The sequence below is a fragment of the Pieris brassicae genome, chromosome 5 (genome assembly GCF_905147105.1).
Source record: "Pieris brassicae chromosome 5, ilPieBrab1.1, whole genome shotgun sequence".
Lineage (NCBI taxonomy): Eukaryota > Metazoa > Arthropoda > Insecta > Lepidoptera > Pieridae > Pieris > Pieris brassicae.
The window spans coordinates 11,242,939-11,266,916 of NC_059669.1; the positions used below are offsets into that span (position 1 = coordinate 11,242,939).

Sequence of the window (23,978 nt, forward strand, 5' to 3'; positions counted from 1 at the left end):
ACGAACAGAGATGACTACCCTATAAAGTTTCATAGCTCCAGGGGTTGCTATCAGGAAATATATATAAGTCTCAATAAATGAATTGAAATGAAAATTCGCAAATAACCATTTATTTATAAAATTAAACATAAAAAATATGCAAATAAAATATATAGAATCAATTATAATCAACTATGAATTATTATTTAAAATCACTTTGTTATCAAGTGTTTAGGATTCAAGATTTATTTCGATCACATTTGAGTGAATGATATATTTTCGACGTACGGACCAGTATTTATTTTATCAACCCCAAACAACCCAAAGCCACTTCATAACAGAGCATTATTTACAATTATAATATACTAATTACGAGATAAAATTCAATTTTGCTTGGCACAAGATTCGATAAAATAGGACGGCACTATAAAAAAAAAATTTGAAAATATTTATTTTATTACATTTCCTCTACGTATTGTAAATTAATTTGAGATCACGATTAGACAAAAGTTTATTATAGATTACGCAATAGGCTTGCAAATAAAATGGCTTCATAAATTAAATGTACCATAATAAATATAATTTTACAATTTCTATATTTTATTTACAAATAAACCTACACTTTGCTTTGGTGTGCCTCATATATGCATTTCAGGTGTAATCCTTGGCTCATAGACAAATATTATAAACATTTTATTAAAACCGCCACTCTAATTAAGAAGAGATTTTCAGGATCATCCTGGACAATATTCAATGTATTAGACAAAATTTATTCGAATAGATACACAATTTTAAATTTCTCACACAATAAAATAAACATTTACTTTTCGGCAAAGTACAAAGAGTTGAAATTCGTATTTCATAAACTATATAACTCTGCTAACATATACTAAACATAGAAACCTGATTAACATAAAGAAAGCTGACAAAATTTATAGGAAGTTGTTGTGAGCCAAACTGTTGTCAAGTTAAATCCACGAATTTAACCAACCTTCGTGTTTAACCACTAAGCCCTGGCGGCAGATACGCAGCGCGCTCTATTTTTCTATTGGTACTTAGCAAAATCTATAGCTATATTTAAAAAAAATCCAACACAAATAAATTTTAAGAACCACTTCATTTTTTTTTTAAATCTATAATGTATCTCAATATAATTGTTGCCTTAAAGCAAAGTATTTGGTGTTCGAGACGAAATAATAGCTTCATAAGCTTTTACTTTATTAAAAGTATAACTAGTACAGTCTGGGTATTCTTAAAACCTAACTAACTTTGAGCCATTGTCACCTATAAAGCTGTGCCTAAAATAGTAGTAAAGTGGTTTTTTTAGTGATTATCTCAAAAATCTCTGTGGTGAACGAATCTGCTACCCAGCGCAAAAATTTATCTTTTTTTTTTAAGTTAACGAATAATAAATGCTCAGTAATAAGAACAAATATCTTTGAACTACTAACATTACACATATTAAAATCAGAGAAATTATATATTTTTGCACATCAATATTTACAAATATGAACTCGGAAGTCATGAAATTCCTTAAAAATATGCCTTACTTAGAAATATAATGTAAATATTAATAAAAAACGGGAAATATGGTGCTCTATTGTTTTAGTAACACTTCAACATACACAATTTTAATTACAAAAATAGAAAATAAGAACTTAAAAAGAATTACATAATGAAGAATAAATTTAAGAAATAATTTTTCAGACGCCTTTGATTGGTACTCTACTTTTTTAATTCTGCCATCTATAATGATTATACTTACACATATTAAATTAATCTATTCAAACTAATACAATAAGGCAATCGTAAAAAATAATAATTTTAAAATTATCAAGCTACTTATTTCTAATAAGGAAAAAATTTACAATTCTAAATGTGGTTTATCTGCATGAAACTTTACTTTTTATTATTTACTTCTTTAAGACATACCAAAGCGCATTTTTCTGTAACGAGTTCCAAATAAAAAAGTATATATTTATAATTTTACAATCTATTTGTATAAGAAATTAATAATTTTGCATCATAAAACACTAGATAGCATTATAAACCTCCTAATGATGTACTTACTTTTAATAATTATTATAATTCACTAACGATAATTGTTATTTTACACATATAATTAATAATTTCTTACATAAATTGATTGTTCCATCTATGATTAGCATTAGCTAACTTGACAATTGCGTTTTCTATTTCCTATTATTGTAAAAAACGCAAGACCATTAATAACGTTAAACTTTCGTTAAAGGTAATTTTTTTGTTTAATTACCGAGAGTTCCAGAGTATAAACACTTGCTCCAGTAAATAATTAAACTCAAACTTAAAAAGCATTTACACAAAATTATCATCAAGATAACAAAAATCAATAAAAGTATTATTATCAATAAAATATTATAACTATATTGTAAATGTCACCACATTTAGCTAAGCGAAAGGAATATAATACTAAAACATTACTTCTATATACATTTTAGAATTAACTAGTATCTTCTGACTTTGATTCGCTCTCTTCTGTGATTGTTATCATCGGAGGAGTATCATAAAACATATCGACTGGCGACATATCATTATTCAATCTCTCAAACTTTGGTGAACCAGCTTGAATGACATCTTTCACTGATTCATACATTTCAGTTCGAATCACGGGTAAAGATGCACGTTTACCTTTTAAAAGATCTTTAGGAATATCTGCCATATTTGTCTCCTTGATATTGAGATCAGGGTTTGCAACTGAATCAAAGCGTGTGAATATTGTTATTGGGGTCTCAAATTTTTCAGCCACGGCCACTGCCACACCGTTTTCCATCTTCTTTTCTTTCTTATCGTGAATTTTTTGGAGACTTACCTCTCTCGCTTGAACGTCAGATAGTAAGGGGCCATCGGACGAACCTTCGATACAATATACTGGCCCCTGTAGTAAATCATTACTAATTACAGAATCTTGTTTGAAAATTGCGGCTGTTACAACTGGTTTATCGGGATAAGTTGGCGTTTTACCAATTAAAGGTTCTTGTGAATTATCGTGAATTAAACTTTCAGCTGTATCATCTTTCGATACATCATAGCCTGCGTATATTGGATATCCGAACGGCCCTTGTTCGTAACCGATCTGACTACTGTACGAATAGGTAACATTATGAGAACCCATCGAAGACATACTAAGGTCTGAGATGGAAAGTCCTGTACTGGATAAGGCCAATTGTCGATCAAATTTTTCACTACTTCTTTCGCTATCGTCTTCAACGATGCGCTTATCGAACTCATCTGGTACACGGTGGATGAGAGCTTGATTTGTAGATATCTGAGGGTCCTGAATATGTGAATTTTGGAGGTTTTTATTATTGGGTCTGTAAGAGTTTGATTGTTGAACTTCAACTACGAAGATTCCGTCGTTGTCGGGTGAGTACTTCATTTTTGTTGCTCGTCCATTCTTAGTAATATCCTGGAAACAGAACAAAACGTCCTTTTATGTTTACTCAATATATTTACATATATTATATGAATATACTCCTGAAGGCTCGAGTGAGCTAAATACAGCCTTTAATATTGTATATTAATAATATAAATGTTTTTAATATTAACGAATATAGACATAGCACAAAGTACCGCCAATGTCCAGATATTTTCATTATTGCGTGGCCATTAAATGAAATAGATATAATACCTACAGCAAAAGAGATTTTGTTAGAAAGTTTTAATAGATTAACTACTTTTTTTATTTGATAAGTATGATAGAGTTGCGCCTTTTACAACTTTGTCATTCATAAATTCTGAGGATATTATTGTTAAATATGTTTATACTAACATTCCTCTCTTCTGTTTCTACAATAAGATGATTATTCTTTAGCGTCATTGTAAACACTGAACCGTTTCCTGGTGGAGTTTCCCCTCCTGTATCTCCATCTTCTGGGGACTTCGTCTGAAATTAAGAAATAATGTCATGTGAAAGCAATCATTTAATCTACAAGAAAAGTATTCCATACACACAAAAGAATAATTTACTCATACTGGATGTGTAAGTTCTTCTTTTACATATGATAATTTTAAAATTTCTCACTTATGTCTGTGAATTATGAGTTAAAGTAAATTTCAAGGTAATATTACTTTACACAAACATACTCGATGACATTGCACATCCGAAGCTCTAAGGTCGATATATGACTAAGATAAGGCCACAAAGAAAACCCGATTGGCGTCTTTTTGGGACCGCTAATGATTTGTATTGATGAATCGTTCACCTTCGCCCACTCAACTTTTGTGTATAACACAATACCAAGGATTTGAAGACTTTGTTATAAAGTTTTCTATTTGACTTAAAATTTTAAGAAAATATACGAAATCAGTAGCTAATTTCTATCTAAAGAAATTATTAAAAGGCCGGAAATGAACTCGTGGTTTGTTTTAAAACAGTTTCTCGTCTTGAATTGTAATGTCTTGATGTACTCATGTACTCATGTATCGGTCGTGGGGTATGTTTTGCTAGTTTTAATTAAATTATTTTCGATTTCAGGAAAGAAACCACGTGTGTACCACATTTTCAGACAGAAAACCTTTAACCCTTAATTAAAACATCATGAATATACGACATCAAGCCAAACTGATGTTTTCCTATGTAAAGCAAAGTATTAAAAATATAGTCCAACCAACTTTTATTTAATCAAATTTAGTCGCCTACAATCTTTATATAACAGGTAATAATAACATAAAATCAAAAAAATGCCTAGATTGGTATGCTTTTTAATTTCGCATAAATTAAATGAACCGTCTCTTTTCCCATCGCATGTCTTTTTTATACCTTACAGATTTTCTTCATTAGCATGAACCTACTACCTCAGGGATAAGAATCGCTTAAAAGCCACTAGGCGAACACTGCTCAGTACGAAGCTAAACTCATGAAATACTTATGATCTTGTCAGATATGTATGCGAGCACGTTTATTGTTTAAAAAAAACAAACAATAAATTAATAAATAGATGTGATTTATAATAAGGACCTAGGTCCCATCTAACTCCCGGGGTGAACGACCGGTCGTCGTCCGCAGATTCGGCCAGAGTTTTATTTTTTCCCCTTCGCTTGCATCGTGCACTTTTTAGATGCACCTACTTCGTACAGACTATCTAACGACTGGACAGTGGAATCCATAGATGTTCTTTGATAATTTTTTTAACTCGAATATCAAATTTGGACGATAAAGGGCTGGCAATCCACTCGCGAGCCCTCTGGCATTATGAAATTATCAGGTGAGTCTATTGCCCGTTTGCTCGCTATTTTATAAGAAAAAATATAAAAATTAAGTTGAGTTTTTGCTCTGGGCCGATAACAAAATTTTAGAGTTATATTAATAAATGAAGATGCTGTTAAGAAATACTCGTTTATCTTATGACCCAATTAGATGGCCTAGATTCTTACTTAGTTCTAGAGTTCTGAAATTGAGTAAATTATTATATATATGTTATTAATTTTATATAATGTGAAAACTTCTCAATTCGTCTCTTGTGCCACACGCATTGGTTGCGCAGTGCGTTGCACTATACGAGCCAGTTTGACTAGATTTTTGGCAGTCGGCCTGCGCAGGAGTCGCCTCCCCCCCTCCTGAACTCACCCCCTCGACGCCAAATTCTTTTATGAGATTTTGATGACTTACAGCTCTTTTTGTAACCACAGCTGCAATGTGAATAGGGTGTTAGTCGATATTTTCGTACTGTATTTTCGGTTGTATATAGTATACACTTTTAAGTAGTGCAGTATGAAGTTATACTACTCAACAGTGTCGACGCCGTATAAAACAAGATCTGAAAATTAAAGGTATACAAATATGTTCAGTAAAGGGTATAAAGGGAGGGAATTCGATCCGCTGTCTCCAACATTTTTATTTTTAAGGAGCCGATAGCTCATCTGATGTGGTTCAACTATGTACACTAATACTGCAACATGTCAAATGTTTTACAATTGTATTGCCGGCCTATTTTGGAACACATGCAAATATTTCGATCGACTTAACCTTCCAAATAATATTATTTTTACAACTATTCCAACAGCTAAAAGCCAATGCGATAGTGATATAACTTAGTTAAGTTTCCTAAGTAACTTAACTACCATAGTAACCGTAATATAGGATATTTAACGTTATATTTGCGTCACTCTGAGAACATCTTAATTATAACAGTTTAGCAGTATCATCTCGCATCCTTATATTCTTTGGACACGTATCTCGGTGTGATGATCAGACAATAGAACGCCTTGTCGTCCATGAGAAGGTGGAAGTCACTTACGCGTTAGGCTGACCAGATCAAGTCTGCCGTAAGAGGTTCACCCAATGAGTGTAGCAGGATGACCTCTAATAGGCAACGATGGCGAAACTTCGTGCATCATCTATGCCCCTTCTAATACCACATAGATAGAAAACATATTAAAATGTCGAGCTATGTATTTATTTATTCATACAAAATACTATAATTCAACAGTATATGTTACAAACTCTTTTATCTAAAATGTATGATAGTTTAGGAAAACATAAATGTTACATATAAATAAAAAATAAAATTAAAATATATACAAGATAAAAAAATAACCAGCAAAACAGCGGATTAGCTACTTAACAATGCTTTCTTTGAAATTGATCAGCCCACTACCGAATATATCCAGCTCTGGATATGTAATTCGAAGGAGAGGTTGGGTTTTTGCAGACGGAATTTGGACAATTTTGCTGATTTTACACCTTGAGAATGAGTAAGGGATTGATAGTTTCGCAGTCTAGTGCCTCTAAGCACTCGCAACTCCTTTGGCTGGTGCCGCAAATAGTATAGGTGCAAGAAAACCCATCCCAAAAAATATTTCATACCACCAACACGAGAGGAATGGAAAGACAGTTTAGACAGTTGAAAATCAGACGCGCCATTATATTAATCCAATAAGCGTACGTATGATTTATAATATGCCGGCGGGTATTATTCATTTGTGAAAGTTAAAGATTTAACATTTGTAATCACGTCCGACACTTAAATGGATATCGCATTAAAAACAAACGGGTTTCTGTTTTGTTTCAATTAATTTTCATCTTTTCAATAGTGTTTATTTACGTTATAGCTATCATCAAAACATTCACAAAATTGTATTTTTTTTTTAGAAATAATTGTGCGGAAATTTGGTTATGGCGGTTTGAGAAAATTTGGTTTGTATAGTAGAGCCAAAAATATGACCTATTTTTATTGGTCATTTGCTTAGTCTGTGAACCACAGCTTGTAAATTAATTTCCTAAAATAATAATACAGTAATAATGATGGTACTATTGAAATTGTATCACTTTAATACTTCTATACAGGTATTACATTTATATTTATTAGTCCGATCCCCTGACGTATACGAAAATATTAAAAAAATACTAATTCAAAAATAACGAGTGCAAAAGTGAAGACATTATTATTGTATACGATTCACAATTTAAAATTTAAAATCGATGTACTGTACAGTACCGATTTGATTAAGATATATTCGAGTAACTGGAAACGGGTTTAGTCCTCCAGCTCTCGGTAGAGTCTGAATATAAATTAGGACGAAGACTTTTTCAATAAAGGCTTAGGCAATGTATAGCGGCCCAGTCAGGGTTGCTATCTTATATTATTCTATATTATTATATTTATTCGCGTCTATTTTATATTATTATATTTATTTCCTTTCGAAAGAACAATAATAATCTTTAGAAAAATTAACGATGCGTAACAAATGTTGATATATATTCTACATGTACTAAATATCAGAACCAAACCTAAAATATTCCCATCGTGTATTTTTTTTATAATTGACCCAATTTTTAAACATTTGACGCCTTTTTATGTTTTATTTACTTAATATAGAATTGAAAAATGTCACTTAGTAAAATCAATATTTTAAATGCATTTTTCGATAGCCATATATTCAATTAAAATCATAATTAAACAGTTATTTAAAACAAAGAAATGACAAATGGTACAAAGATGATTCAAGCCAAGTCATAAAAGAGTTATAGCTCGTTAAAGTTTAATAGTTACAAAAATATGTTACTACTTTCTTAATGTTTACAGAATTGTAAAATAATTGCAAAGGTTCTGAATGTATATAGAATGTTTATGTTTTTAAGACAAACAAAAAATACAATGCCATAAACTGGAATAATCTATCATGCTGTCCGTAGCCAAATACCTCAGCCCTTGGGTTATCGCGCATCAGCACCCGGAAGAATGACTTTCTTTTGCTTTTGTTTCTTACTCCAACTTTGATTTTATACTATTTAAATTAACCAAATATTTATTTACAAATAAAATGAGAAGATATGATGAGATAGACTTGACTTGAGATAGAGATGTAATATGTTTAATTTCGACCTCACAATAAAAATTTAAAACATTTGTTTTATGATTTCATCGAAAGCAAGGCAAAGGCAAACGATCCCGACCGGGCATGCATTGCAGCCCATGGACACCCATTTCAGAGGGGCGTTCGCGAAAGATTATAGCAGAGCGGAAAACTTCCAGCCGTCAAGGTAATTTGAAATGTTGAGGTAATACTATGCACGTACATGCAATAAATGAGGTTTAAAGCATTCAAACAATTTAATTTAAATGACGATACATTTTTGAGTTCGCTTTCATGCATTTTATTTTGGTTAATAAGATACATTTAATAACGAAACGTGAAGATATTGGATGAGCTGTATAGAATAAAGAGTTGTGACTGCACCTTTAGGTCACTTACGCAAGCCACGCCAAGTGAATAATGTTCAGAATTGTTTGGTAATGACAAGCAATCAGAGTGAATTATGCCAAATCACTGGAAAGCGCGCGTTAGTGGTGAAAGCTGCTATTTGTTGCCAAACTAATGAGGACACGGAAATTTTCTTAGCAATAGTTTGTATAATTAAATTGTAAAGTTTGAGTTACATATTGTCATATTAATGTTTGTTAGTGGCAAAAATTTTAATTCCTTTGTGTATTTAACTATATAATATTGAAAGTATATATTCGTTTTGGTTTAGTTTGTTCACACTATATTAACAATGACAGAACTTTTTATTTTGAGAAATTGTTTAAACACGCGGAGGTGATTTTATTTATTTAATTATGCACCAATTAACTAACACATTAAGTATTGGCGCTTGTTGGCTATATTTTAAGATTGGCATACATAATAATATGACGCTTAATGTTTTAAATTACAAAATATGTCCAATTACAATCTTCGCAACAACTACACGACTACATTATTACAAGTATCTCGACCTACTGACCACCGACGATATTTAAAATCTCACTTTTCTACACTCAAGAAGTACTAAACTCTTTTCGGAATTATCCGCTAACGGAAACAGGAAATGCACGCGACAAAACACGATTATGCTACGATAGTAACTCATGCGTGATAATCTCCACTTTGGGGCTTTGCGTATCTTATCGTAGAAAGTATCTTATATCAGCTAAGTCACATCGTAAAGTTGCATTTAATCGTTTCTTTATGCATGTTACCCGATTTTTGGTTAGAGGTGGAAGAGAAAGTGCCGCCACTTCGCGGAATAAGGATGACGATAGATGTAGCACTTGTTGTATTTTTTTTATATATAAACAATTTACGTAGTTTTTGCTTTAATTTATTTCTCCCTTGCTACCATAAGCGGAGCAGATAAATGGAAATCATAAGGGATGTAAATTAACTTCCCAAAAGAACAATTAATATTTTGATTTGAAGACATTGTACCGTATTCAACGAAGAGTGGTTCGATTCGTCAATGGTATCATTTAACATAATATGAGCCCCTGACCGTTTGTCTATATAAAGAAAATATACTAGGCTAAACCTAAACTTTACCAGCATACCAGAGCCTTGATATTTTTCACTACGTTATACGGATGTTATAAATAAAGATTCTCGATTATAAATTACTAATAAATACTGAACCATCTTAGTAAATGACGTATTACAGACATTTTTAGAGAGATCTCCTAAATACACATCCGTCTGCAGTGTTCAAGTCACACGTTGCATTGAAACCAGACCTACCGTTACTTGCTGCGAACAAAGATGCTGCGGTTTAAGGGAATTCAAATGGCAGCAGTGTGAAGAAAAAATATATGACCGTCATGCGTAAATCACTATATTATTATTATTTTTTAAATTCTAAATTAATTATTTCAAAAGCCAACGCTATGGTAAACATTTTAAATCTAATAAACAAAAATTATACACTTTTCTAAAAGAACCATGTGGGAACTATTACGCACCACGCCTCTACCTCTTAGACAAATCACCTAGAAATACGCGTAGCGGTTCGTAGAACTTTCTAGCGAAATAGATTGGTAAATAGAAAAAGCAATATCATTGCAGGGCTATTGCTTTTTCTTGCTTCTATGCTTGCGATCGCATTCATAAGTACCTACTCATGTTATTTTCAGGTAATTATATCATAGGTACATATTTTATACTTGTTAGATTTTCTCCGTATAAACAAACATGTGTGATGTTTGTGAGCATAAAATAAAAGCAACTACAATATTAGTACTGTGAAAATGTGACGTTGGAGACGAATGCTACGGATTCCTTGGACCGCTAAGAAAACAAACGTGTCCATACAAAGACGGTTACAAATAAAAAATCTACACTTTGTAACCAACGCATATTGAGATCCAGAAAGTCTAGAAAAACTCATCGTGATTGGCAGAGTGGAGGGTACCTAACCTCGAGGACGAGCCCCTACTCTGGATCGATCAAGTAAAAGCCTTTACATGTCTTACATTGTTAAGACGATAGGATGGTAGATGATAACCTAGGCACAGAGGCTTTCTAAAGACAGGAGAGAGTGAAGGAAGTTATGCGGCGCCACTAACGCGATTTTCAGAAATAAAGAGTGCGACTCAAGAAGAAGAAGATGTCAGTACTAACAACTCAAGGCTTTTGCAACAGTTTAAAACTTTTAAAAACAGTTAATGGATTTCAATTGCTCTCTCACCCATGTACAAGTAAGCTGAAGATGGACACTGGAAAACAAAACGGCAACTTTATACTGCAAATCGGCTTACAGGTCCTTCCATAAAAAAACCATTAATTAGTGAAAACTCACGTCTGCGGAATTCCCTTTGCAGCCTTATACTATATTAATGTTTGAGCTTTAACTCGTTGTAATAGGGAGGTTTTTTGAAAAACAGAAAGTTTAAAAGAGCTCAGAACAAAGCACTAATGAGTAACATCGCATATAGAATTTGTTCTCAATAGAAGTGTAATTCGGAACCTTTTCGATGCTAAAAGATTTTCATTACGTTTGACATTTTGCTCATTATATGAAGACGTGAGTACGTATTATTACGGCCTTCTATTGTTTTTAAGTTATAGGGGATTGAATGAAGGTATACGGTTGTATATAAAATTTGATTTATTCCTTAAACGGAACGCATTCCGTAAACTCTTGGGTTTGATTCCCAGCGAAGTTATAATTGATTCAACAGTAATAAATTAACAAAGCCACTGCTAATCAAAACAATGTACTAGTTTATCAAAGTTGTAAGTTTATTTTGTAATAGTATAATACTTTTGTATAAAAATAAACAAATTGTTGGTTGTGATTATTATAATAAGAAAGTTTTCTCATCGCGGATCAATATATACAGAATAAATATTACTAAACATAAATAAGAACAAGGCTAATAATAAATAACTTAGAAGCTTTGTATCTAACGTCTTTTGTTTCAAGTTGATGGAAAAGTTTGTCTGATATTCGCGTCTTTAATTAAAATTCGTGTATGTTAGGGAAGGGTTATAAGTATAACATAAGTTTTGATTAAAACCCAAGTAATTAAAAATCTTATTAATTCAGTTTCATTTAAAATTATATACGAAAATTTGCATTTTATTATATTGCCTTCGAGACTTTTGTTTAATGGTATTAGGACAAAATCAAAGAAAAAATATATGATTTTTTAACCATTTCGCTTATTCGAGGGATTAGAAACGATACATCATTCTCAGTATTTGCTATAATCCTATGTAATATCTTTTTTGATGATAACTCAGTTAACAATATTGTCTATATTCTCTACTTGATATTTACAATGAAATAACCTAATTAGGAATTCGCTATATATGCAATACATAAAAAGTTGCCCATTTTGTCTTTCATTACAAAATTGAAAGATTTCATCACATTTTCTTTTAAACTCATAAAAGATTTATATATATATATATTATAAGTAATATATACGAGCAGTTTTGGCCTAGTGGCTTCAATGTCCGACTCCCATCCCTGAGATCGTAGGTTCTTTCTTTCTATGTGCACATTAAACATTCGGTCGAACGGTGAATGAAAACATCGTGAGGAATCTTGCCTTAGGCCCAAAAGTCGAGGACGTGTGTTAGACACATGAGGCTGACCACTTTCCTATTAGATTGACAAGTGATCATGTAACGGATGCAGAAATTAGAGGCCCAGACTTAAAAAGGTTTGTAGCGCCACTGATATGTTTTATACGTAATATATTCCAGTGTCGCAAAGATGGATACAATAAAAAATACAGCTTTAAAATGTGTAAATTTAACGTAGTGTTAAGAAAAAAAACTACATACTTCTACAAGAATTGGTTTGTTTGACTCTTGTTATTCTTTAGATTCAAGTTTCGTGTGCAAAGTATAATTGATATCGTGTCGCAACTTAAACCCTATCCATAAATAGCAGCACCCTAAATGTATAAGTACCTAAAGCACTTTCCAAACCGGCTTGTACGCACACAGCGCATCGACTGCGCCCGCGCCGCTAACGAAGGGAAATTTTGGCAATAACTTGGGCTACAGCACGCTCGACTGAATATTGTGCACTTTCATGATATTTGATTAATAACGTTAAAACTATTAGCTGTGTCAATTATTAATTTTTAGTGAGTTTTTTTTAATTTAATTGTAAAACTGCCTTAATAAATGCTCAGTTGTGGAACGACGGACATCGGTGATACGGATAGTATTTCGCAATATGTCTCTTGTTTTGAAAAGATTTATAAATTATCAATAAAATGATAACTTAAATAAATTAATCGAATGAATATTTTCAAGGAGTGATACTTGTTTATCAAAGAATCAGAATAATTTTAAAAGGAGGATTACCCTCATAATTTTTGTATATATTTTCCTCAGAAGCAAGAGGCTCAAATATTTTATTGCTAAATGAAAGGAGCGTTTAAAAGCAATCATCTCGCTACTCTTTGATATTTAATTATAAGAAAAAGTTATGAGAGTGAAAAGTGGTGAGTGATAATAATAATTAATTCCTTATAACGTTGTTTAATTTTTTAAATTTAATTGATACTGGAGGAGGCCTTTACCTTTTCCTCACGATATTTTTACCGTAGCTGTAAGTGTCGATGGCGCACAAACAAAGGAACATTAGTAGTGAAAAAATGTTTTGTGATTAAAGTTGCACTGACACCATTCTGACGTATATTAATGCACTAATGTATAAAAATGTTGTACGTATGCATTGTATATGATGTTAGTGTGTGTGAAGCCGGTCATTATTCGTAAGTACTAGAGGATAGGAACACTGTACATATAGATTTCGGGAGTACAGTCCTGATAATAAGTTTGCGATATAAGATTATTTATTATATGTTGTCGTTGCTCATTAGCCCATAATTATTGGCGATTAAGTTTATACTATAAATACTCATATATGTAATTTAATGTTACATTATTAAACGTGATACGTAACAGCTTGGGAAATTTTGGAAATCATTGCAGTCCAGGTTCTGCGCAGATGAATTAGCCTGAATAAATATTTGCTAATAAATAATTAAATAATCTGCGTGCAACAGGCAGGCTCATCTGATGTTAAATGATACTGCCATGGACAATGCCAGAAGGCTCGTAATTGTGTTGCAAGGCTTTTGAAAAATAGTATGCTTTTTTTGAAGGACCCTAAACCGAATTGTCTCAGAAATACTTCTGTAGGTGCTGGTTCCGAGATATAGATTGATAGATATGGATAGAGATTCTGTCACGACGACTGATGATGAAATTCTGCTGCAGGTTTAATTAATCCAAACAACTCGTCTGAATACGCTCCATGGTAAATACGATAGAAGATGCTCTGGCCCCACATCTCTACGCAACGCCAAGGCCGATGCCTTGCAGCACGGAAAGTGACTCGCTCTTCGTTGAATACGGTCAAGTGGAAGGAGCTGAATGGGAGAGCGGTATAGGACACTTGGTTCATATACGGGCATTCACGGGTTTGACGTCAAAACATGCTCCGTCAACCACGATCTTGATGCACATAGAAAGCTGGAAATCCAATTGCATAATTTCTTGGTTGGCCTGGGTAAGTTTAGATTAATTTAATTAATAATTTGTCAATGTGTTTAACTTTCTACGTTCATCTTCATTGATTTATTTTGGAGTATTTTTTTATATCATATCGTTATACGTGAAGCCTTAGTTTTCACTGAGCTTTAGACACATATTTCTTAAGATGAAGGAAATTGTTAATGACGACGTTACTGTCTCGAGATTTCGTCTGATTTTTCTTTCAAAATTGTTTTTTGTATTTTGTTTTGAACTTTTTGTAAAAAATTAAATGTTAAATATTTTCTTGTATTCACCAAAATTGGAACAGACTAATTAAAATTACTTAATTTAAATAGGACTGCAATCAAAAATTATTATCAATTCAATGAATAGATCCCAAATAGAACAAATAAAATTATATATAAAATAATAATCTATCGTCAACCCGACCTAATTACACAAATAAAGTGACATTTATTGATCTACCCTCGGGCGAACGTTAATTAAAACTTTGCAGTTTTAGTATAACTACGTTAATGTCAACTCACTCAAGTCAACTCAATTTAAAATTTAGACTTAAGTTCTGCGTTTCAATTAATTTACATATTAACAATTCGTTACATTTATAGAAAAACATAATACATAAAAATATAATGGATGCAACGGGCGGCCGTATCGCTAACAATCGATCTCTTCCAATCGGCAACCATATTAAGGGAAAAAAATGAAATAAGATGGGTAAAGTTCAAGAAATGCAAAATCTTTTAAGAAAAATTATAGAATCACCAATTTTATTCTAAAATAATAAATATATTTTTAAATAAAATATCTTAAAAGCTGATCTCACAGATTCATGATATGCGATGCAATACAAAAGAATAATAATACCAGAATTAGAAAAGTCCCGATTGAGCAGCATTGTCTTTTATTTACATAAATTTTACACATTTAAAGAAAACACTTTTTTCCCAAGAGTGGTACGCGAAGCCATTGACACCAAAATACACCCCAATTTCAATAGAGAAGACGGCCTAAAATTATCAAACACCTGGGATCCAAATTAAAATCTCAAGACAAACAATCCGCGAAAATAGAGGACACCGACATTCAACACCTTTTGTCTTCAGTCACCATGACCACGCCCGCTGTAAAGCACGCAAAACGTCGGGGAAAATTCAAAATTATGTAAAATAATTATAAGTTTATAATAATACATAGCTTCAATCCGTTAAAAAAGTGTTTTCTTTAAAGGATAGGATATGGTGAAGAATTTATGCAGAAGAGTTTTAAAACACGATAGGAAGGTAGCCAATCGTATGGAGTCGGGCAGCCTATTCCACGACTTAATTCCGAATTGCCTAAGAAGGATGAGGTGTGAGATGGACTTTACAAAAAGCATTTATTAGACATAGTTTTAAGGATTTGAATACATTTTTAAGAGGGAGTTTTGAGATTGATAGCAATTGAGTATAAAAGTTGTAGTTGAGCGTCACCTCTGACTCGAATACGTACCCTACGCCTTTTAGACACATAACACACATTTCCTAAGACCAAATATAAAACATATGCAGAATTTCTGCAGGTGATCGTTCTTGTCAAGCAGCTCTTCAATCGTATCAGAGGTGCATGAGTCTGCATAATCGAGAATAGGAAACAGTAGAGATAGCGCTACTATAGTTTTAGTGCGAAAAGGATGGATATTAGAAAGACGTCTCAGTGTATTAGTGTAGTTTGCGGTTAATTTGCTAACGTGATAACAACATTTGGTCGGGGAAAATACCAAGGTTTTGTGAAGACTTGACTCTTGGCAGGACTTCTGTTATGCTTTGTCAGATAAAAATGTATTTTATAATTGTAATATAAATCTACGCTACCGTGGATCACCGTCAATCTAATTTCTGCTTATAATATAGTAACTTTATTTAAAATTCATTATATAATTTATTTATGTAGGGACAAACGACAATTAATGCTTTTAAATTTACATTTGCTGCCAATTCTCAATTACAAGTTTTCCAAAGGAAAATACACTGTAATCCTACGACTTCGAGTACATATTACATACTAGTACGTAGCCACTATCTTACCACAGGTTTAAAATAGTGTAATTGAACTGGATTATATTTAATAAAAACGTAATACCTTTCGTGAGGACGTAAAAATACCGGCAATAAGTATCAAACTGTTTCGCCCACCGTACGTAGGTTAACGCTCACACACAAAGAACCGCCAAAATCGGTCGCAGGCGCATAGGTCAAGCGCATTTATGCGTCCCTCTCGCACACACAGTAAAAGTGAGATAGATATTGTCTAAAGAGCTTACAAAAATGCAGTTTCGGCCAAGTAATGACGGTTTCTTGGTATTAGGTATTGCAATTGCTTTATCAATTTGATCTTTAGTTGCGGACATCATGAAGGGCATCAATTTTGATAAAATCTGTACAAAGTTGTGCTTTTGTTTAAATAGTACAGAAACTTTATGTTTGAAAAACCGCTTTATAATTTTTCTTGGAAATAACGCTGGTATTAACATAAGTATTATGCGTCAATGCAGCAGTGGCTTCAGCGAACGATTCTCATCCTTGAGGTCGCAGGTTCGAACCCCGACTGTTCACCAATGGACTTCCTTACTATGTGCGCATTTAACATTCTCAAACAGTGAAGGAAAACATCGCGAGGAAACTGGCTTGCTGTAGACGGTGTGTGTCAAGCACAGGAGGCTGATCACCGACTTGACTATTAGATAAACAATGACCGTGAAACAGATACAGAAATCAGAGGCCCAGCCATTCTGCACCTGGGAGACAACCCCAGGATTTTCCGGTTATCTGTCACGTGGACCACCATTGGTCGACGTTATTGAAATTAAAAACAATGTATTTTTTATATACTAACTATATCTAGTCTGTCCATAAATACTGTTACATAAAAACTTTTCCTTTTTTTGAAGTGAAACTTCTTTATCGGCGACGGAAAAAATCCGTCACATTTTTCGGTTACGAGAACATTTTTCGGTTACACGCCATCTGTTTCTTGTCCCTATCACGGTTGATTCGAAGAGATTCGAAGCCATTTATAAGAATAATATATAATAACGATAACAATGATAGTAATAATTCTATTACAATTAATTTTATTTAACCAACTTCTGTAAAGTTGCATATAGTAAGTAGTAAGTCGCATTTTCGAAAATTAAGGTAATAAAGAAGTTTGACTTCTTACGTGTGTATCTTCTTAAGTTTGACTTCTTACGTGTACACGCACACATTTTTTTTCAACTTTTTAATTACAGTGTATTCTCCATGTCAGAGATAAAAGGCCTGTGTAAAAGCCAAAGGTGGCCATTTCAAATAGAATATTTTTTATTTTTTGCAGTCTTTAATAAATATGCAGTTATAAATTTTAACAAAATTACATTACTTCATTTAAAAAAATGCATTTTCATTTGGTTTTGTTGGTCAAACCATACGTAGTCCTGGGTTCGATTCAACATGGCGAAAAATTGCTATATGTCACCACAAGCAAGTAACAATTTGGTCCAACAGCTTACTTACTTAAATATTGTGGCAAACTGAGGCGTTCGCTTGTATATCCTAACAGATGACATTTATTTCTCAGTATATTTGTAATGAAATATTTAAAAACTTTGAAACTCCCAGCTACGTTAACGGATTAAAAGATTGAGAAAAAGTTGGTGAAAGCTTGGGTATCCATTCCAATCGGTAAGACTCTACAAACGCGATTAGAGACTGAAGCAAGCTTTTAAAATCTCTTGGAAAACGCTGCCTTCAATTTCACGGCATTTAACTTTCTTCTCTTGAATTCGCAATTTTAAGTGCATTTCAGAATTCTATTTGCCTTGGAAATTCACATTTTTATTTTACGATATTGGTATATACAATATATTGTTAACTCGCTTCAATATTCTATTTTTATCTTTAATGTTAAAGAACGATGTTAGTCTGGTTAATAAGGATATGCTTTTTATCCGTGTGCGTGTTGTATTCGAACAGTTTCTTCCATTTTGTTTATTTACACTTTGATGCAGTGATACAGTATAATACAAATAATTAAATAAAACGAAGAGCAACTGGCCTTATAATCTTCGCGCGGTCTCTTCCAGGTAACCACTGTTAGAAAATAAATTAGACAAGAGCGCAAGAAGTGCAAAACTACATAAAACATAGAATTAATGGAAGACTTTTAGACAAAACTAATGGAATAAAGCAACGCAATTAAAACAGATGTAAACAGTGAAAGAGGCAATATATTAAACACACATGAAAAAGAAAAGGGTATATTCATCACGAGTTTCAGTTTCGGTTTATGACCAATAGAGGATTATATCACTGAACGTAAATAAAAATTATAAATTATCGTGACTAGTAGAGTACTGTAGCTGTTTCTTTTATTCACATAGTAAACATAATTTGACAGAAAGAGCATATGGAGTACTTTAGCTAAATGGGTACAACTAACTTGATGTATTTCTATAAATATCGAATATAATATAATATTGAACGTACATAAATTTTATATCAGGCGCACTACTTTTCTTTATTTAAGTGTACTTAACTAATAAATTGTTACTTACGGTGACAGTTAAACTATAAAATGGTTAAATTATATTAGTGGTTGATATAATTAAACATTTCATAACATATTTAAGGTTGCTTATCACATTCTTCAACTAAGAAATATATGTTCATTATTGTAATGTATAAAAAGAACTACAATTTATGGAAACAATTTTAGAACTCCATATTGAACTTTACAATATTTCACGCCTATCAAAAAATAATGAGCAATGCGACCTATACATGAATTACAGGCGCAGCATTTCCTAGCAGAAAATCCTTTTAGAAATTAAATAAAGTTTTACGAAAACAAACACGAGTGTTCTCGTTATTATTACTTATTCGCAGGGGCTGAACATGACACTTAGATTTATTAATGTCAGGGGACAAGGTGCGATACCTAAATATTAATTCAAAGTGGGACGTGTAGGACTTACTTTAATGAATACATTCAGAAATTGTGTTATTAGATTTTCGTGCACAATATTCATGTATGTAACTTTTGAAGAAATTACTTTTCGCTACTACTTTGCATTTCATTGTGTACCAAGTCTTAATGTAGTTCTTTAGTAGTTTTTCATTTCGTTCTTGTCAAGTTGTAAAAAAAAACTATCTAACTGTGATGTCAACTATAAAGATATTGATATTTTCCACTTCACCAAAGAAGATGTGAAGAAGGAAAAAGAGGCGGGAAGACTCTGATTTTGTTAGAGAAGTAATTGGAATTATTAAGTATTATTTGGTGATTCAAATTTTTAAAGTTTAATTTTTTTATTAATTATTAAATATATTTTTGTCCATTAATGTACTTACATGTTTTCTGTTACATTTATATTGTTCATCTATGTAATCTGTTTTGGCTTTATGTATTGTATAGGCGTTTTGTTTTATAATATGTATGCTGTAAGCTATAATTAAATAAGTAATTTTTAAATTTGTTTGATTCATCGAAATTTGTATTGGAGGTTGGATCGTCATGTTGCCAATCATGGCACAGTGATATTGGTTAATTATATTGGCCATACAATTTATAAATTCTTTAACGTTAAATACATACAGTAATAACGTATTGGATCTACCTAGCTCTCAAATGGTGGTTATTAAAAGCAAAGGTCTCTTCTATATACTTATTAAGTTGATACCAAGTTTAAAAGTTTAGTTTATTGTTAAAAAATTTAAAGTAGCAAAAGATATACCGTTTTAGTTGCATATGCATTTTCATTTAAACAAAAAAAAATTAATAACATTATTATTACAAAAGAGTTACTAAGCATATGCTTAGCAAATGTATAGTACATTTCTTACTCCTTCACCTATCATTTTATGACAGGTCTAACATTCATTTTTGTTTCAAATTGACGCGAATATTCCGTCATAAAATCGGCAAAACACAAAATCTATTTACCTGTTCATTGCTGTCTGGTTTGCTGCTCGTCACAGAAGCTGAAGACGGCACTGGCTTCTTCGCACACCACCGCCTGCACATACATCTGAAAATTTAATTTCCAAGAATAAATGTTGTCGTTTCCCATTAGAGGGAACCATTACAATAATAAATTAATTTAGGCGAGCGCGTAATCAGTTTGTTGTTTTTTTAATAAATCACCTGATGTTAAGTGATAGCGCCGCCCATGGACACTCTCGCTTCTGTATGGCCGGCCTCTAAAGAATTGGTACACTCTTTTCTTGAAGGGCCCTTAATTGAATTGGTTCGGAAATACTTCATGCAGATATACTAATAAATCCAAAATAGGTATAATTTTGCCTAAAATCAAACTGTTCACTATTGATATTATAGGAGAGCGTGGTTCACGAAGGGTGTCGAAAGTAAAGAAAATAATTTACGAGGCCTGCCCAGGAGGTACAGCCAAATTAATATCTGACAGATTTAAAAATGCAAGATGCTCTACTTTTGCGTCATTTTAACAAAACTTTTGCATATAGGTAAATCATTAGTTTATCTGTTTCCTGATATTTTTGCATTTTGCAATATCATAGATCAAACGACCCGGCTGTAAATTCATCTGTACACCAGAAATGATCGGATCATTCGCTCAGTGAGACTTGGCTGAGTGCCAGATGCCATCGAATGAGATTAACTTTACACGCTTAACGACATTGTCTAAATATTGTGCCAAGGGTTCATAACGAGTGGTTTTACAATCACTTGTTGAGTTTTATAGTCTGTTTTAAATATTCCAAGTTTTCAAAGACTCACACGGTAACTTTAGACTAACACAGTAACTATAAGTTAACTATTAACAATTTAAATCATTGGGAATTTTGCTCAATTCAATTCCGTTCTTAAATAGACTTCCATATTTAGAGACCATTTTATATAAAAGTAATTTCTATAAGTATTTTATATATAACAGTAGTAGGTACTAATTATACAACATTGTGTTGCAACAATCTCAAATTTAATGTATTGAATACTGTGCTTTATGCTATAAACGAGAATAAACGTCGTAAAACTTTTATCGGATTACAATGCGTAAGTAAAATAAGATAAATCAGTGGCGCTACAACCTTTTAAGGTTCTGGGTCTCAAATGTCTGTATCTGTTTCATGATTGACAATCTAATAGGCAAGTATGTGATTAGCCTCCTGACACACGCAAACAACTTTTTGGGTCTTATGCAAGACCGTTTCCTCGCGATGTTTTCCTTCACCGTTCGAGCAAATGTTAAATGCGCACATATGCGTCTGTCTCATTCACACAGCTGGGGATCGAACCTACGACCACAGGGATAAGAGTCTCACGCTGAAGCCACTAGACCAACACTACCTTTTCAAAGTCTTAATCAAATTAATATTTCAATAAAAAAATTGTTTAAAACAACTCCCTCTTCAAAATAACATTGAATTTATGTTCTAGGTTTTATTTTATACTCAATACAAGTTTTAGTAATAATACAGTGTATGTTTGTGTAAGGGATTCAATTTGATGTCAAAGTAAATGAATGTAACCCTGGAAATTGAATTATATTAGATTCCTTTGATGTCTGCCTCTGTCCTTGAGGCTAGAATCTTCAAGAATACATATATTCGACTTATTATTTCTAACAAAATGCATAATTTACGAATAGTGAGAGGTATTTTGGGAGGTAAATATTACTATTTTACGATTATTTATATATATACCTAAGCAACGTGACATCAACAATTTTAATAGATTCGGACGTAAAATAAAAAAAAACTACTAGTGTGTCAATGTTATATGATTAAGAACATATTCATTATTTGTTTATATCTTGTAACAACGTTTTAACTTTTATTTATTTAATTTAACGAAATTATTAACGCCAAACAAACCACAAATGTATCACGCGTGTAGTTTCCCAACCTTTTACTAGAAACTGGCATAAAGTTAAAACAATTGCCATAATATAAAAAAAAAACACGAACGTAAATAAACTAAAATAATAGCGAAACTAGTTAAGCGTTGGCCTCCAAACTCCGCTTAAAATATAACGATTTGAACTACGCCGCTCCAATAACGACATGAGCTGAAAACTCTCGTATTTTTCCATTTATTTCCCGACAATTCAACGTTTTAATGTTGGGAAAATAACGCAGAGTCAAGTTTCATTGTATAATATGCCGCTTGGCTGCTAGGGTTGCCACGGAATGGCAACGCAAACTGTTAATAGAAAGCTTGCCGATTACACATGATTTCTGTATCGGCCTTTCTATTTATCGGGAAAGTGATAGGTATGAAACCCGCATTTGTTTGGATGGCATCTATATTATCTAAATATTATATAATTCTATACAATTATATCCCAAACATTACAACATCTTTTATTAATGATATTTATTATTGAAATGGCGGGTTTTGAAGGAGGCCTTTGCCAAAAAAGTGTACTAAAATTAGTGGATTAATACCTGCAGCTGAGTTTCATCATCGGCGTCGAGACAGAATACGAGAATCCATCCGTATCACCTCGACGGATTGTTTCACAACTGAGCGTTTTTTAAAATCAGTTTTTGCCGTGCACTACCACTATGTGGAACCAGCTGTAGTATTTACGAATCAATTCAACTTAGGGTCCTTCGAGAAGATAGCGTACCAATTCTTAAAAGCCCTCTGGTATTGAGTGTCCGTGGGCGGCGGTATTACTTAACATCAGGTGAGCCTCCTGTTCTATAAATAGAAAATTAGATAAGCCACACATTAAGTATGTAAAACTAGATGACGATCACGCTATCATATAAAAAATAAAAATGAATCAATGGCGCTACAACGTTTTTCGGTCTGGCTCAGAGATTTCTGTATCTGTTTTATGATCATTTGTTAATCTAATAGGCAAGTAGGTGATCATCCTTCTGTGTCTGACGCCGGTCATGCCGGTGTCCTCACGATGTTTTCCTTCACCAGTCGAGCGAATGTTAAATGAAATGAAAGAAAGTCTATTGGTGCACAGCCGAGGATCATACCTACGACCTCAGGGATGAGAGTCGCACGCTGATGCCACTAGGCCAACACTGCTCACGCTATTATATATATAATTTACGCCCTTATATGTAAATGTTAACAAAGTAACGGTGAACTACGAAGTTGCTAATACCTTCTGTAGCATACAAAGAGTTTATTAGCGGCAACCCTGTCTACTTCATTGAAGTTATAAAAACATTATTATCAATGTAATATTTGACATAGATGTAGTAAAAGTACCATTATGTAGTGTTTACTTAACAAGTAGTACAACGTAGTGCTACGTTTGTTAAGATGACCTACATTTTTAAGCGATACACATTCGATCCTATCGTGTAAACAGAGGCCGTGCATTTGTATCCCTCTACACAATGAAATTTCCTTTCAATCTGTCCAAATGGTTGTTCATACTGCGATGTTGTGTGGCGTGTGTCCGGCATAGAAGAATGTACTTGAATGTACAAACTTTCGTTAGGAAATAATCAAAGAAAATCCAACCAAATAAGGATTTTGGGGTCACAGGATTATTCAAACACATTTACGTAACTTAAGTACTAAATAAGTAAGCAGATGTTAAAATCAATAATTTACTTATAATTTATGTAACTTTTCAATTAAATATTTTTAGCGAACCCTGTAATAGTGCTTTAAGCGTCACGAACCAGTAAATCAGTTAAGAAGAGAATATT

General features: G+C 32.6%; 1 protein-coding gene and 1 long non-coding RNA gene across 3 annotated transcripts in view; one reads left to right on the forward strand and one right to left on the reverse strand.

Annotated features, from left to right (window-relative positions):
* Positions 1–215: 215 nt before the first annotated feature.
* The window catches only part of LOC123710325, a 32,467-nt gene continuing 8,704 nt past the window's right edge, over positions 216–23,978 (reverse strand). For both annotated transcript variants that reach the window (XM_045662148.1, XM_045662147.1), the window contains exons 4-6: positions 20,257–20,341; positions 3,788–3,901; positions 216–3,424 (exon numbers count right to left, since the gene is read on the reverse strand). In XM_045662148.1, coding sequence (XP_045518104.1) covers positions 2,459–3,424; positions 3,788–3,901; positions 20,257–20,341 — 1,165 coding nt within the window. In that variant the 3' untranslated portion in view covers positions 216–2,458. The remainder of the gene's footprint in view (positions 3,425–3,787; positions 3,902–20,256; positions 20,342–23,978) is intronic.
* LOC123710327 lies at positions 18,174–18,799 on the forward strand. The gene is made up of 2 exons (XR_006753815.1): positions 18,174–18,266; positions 18,398–18,799. It is a non-coding gene; the product is annotated as an uncharacterized LOC123710327 (long non-coding RNA).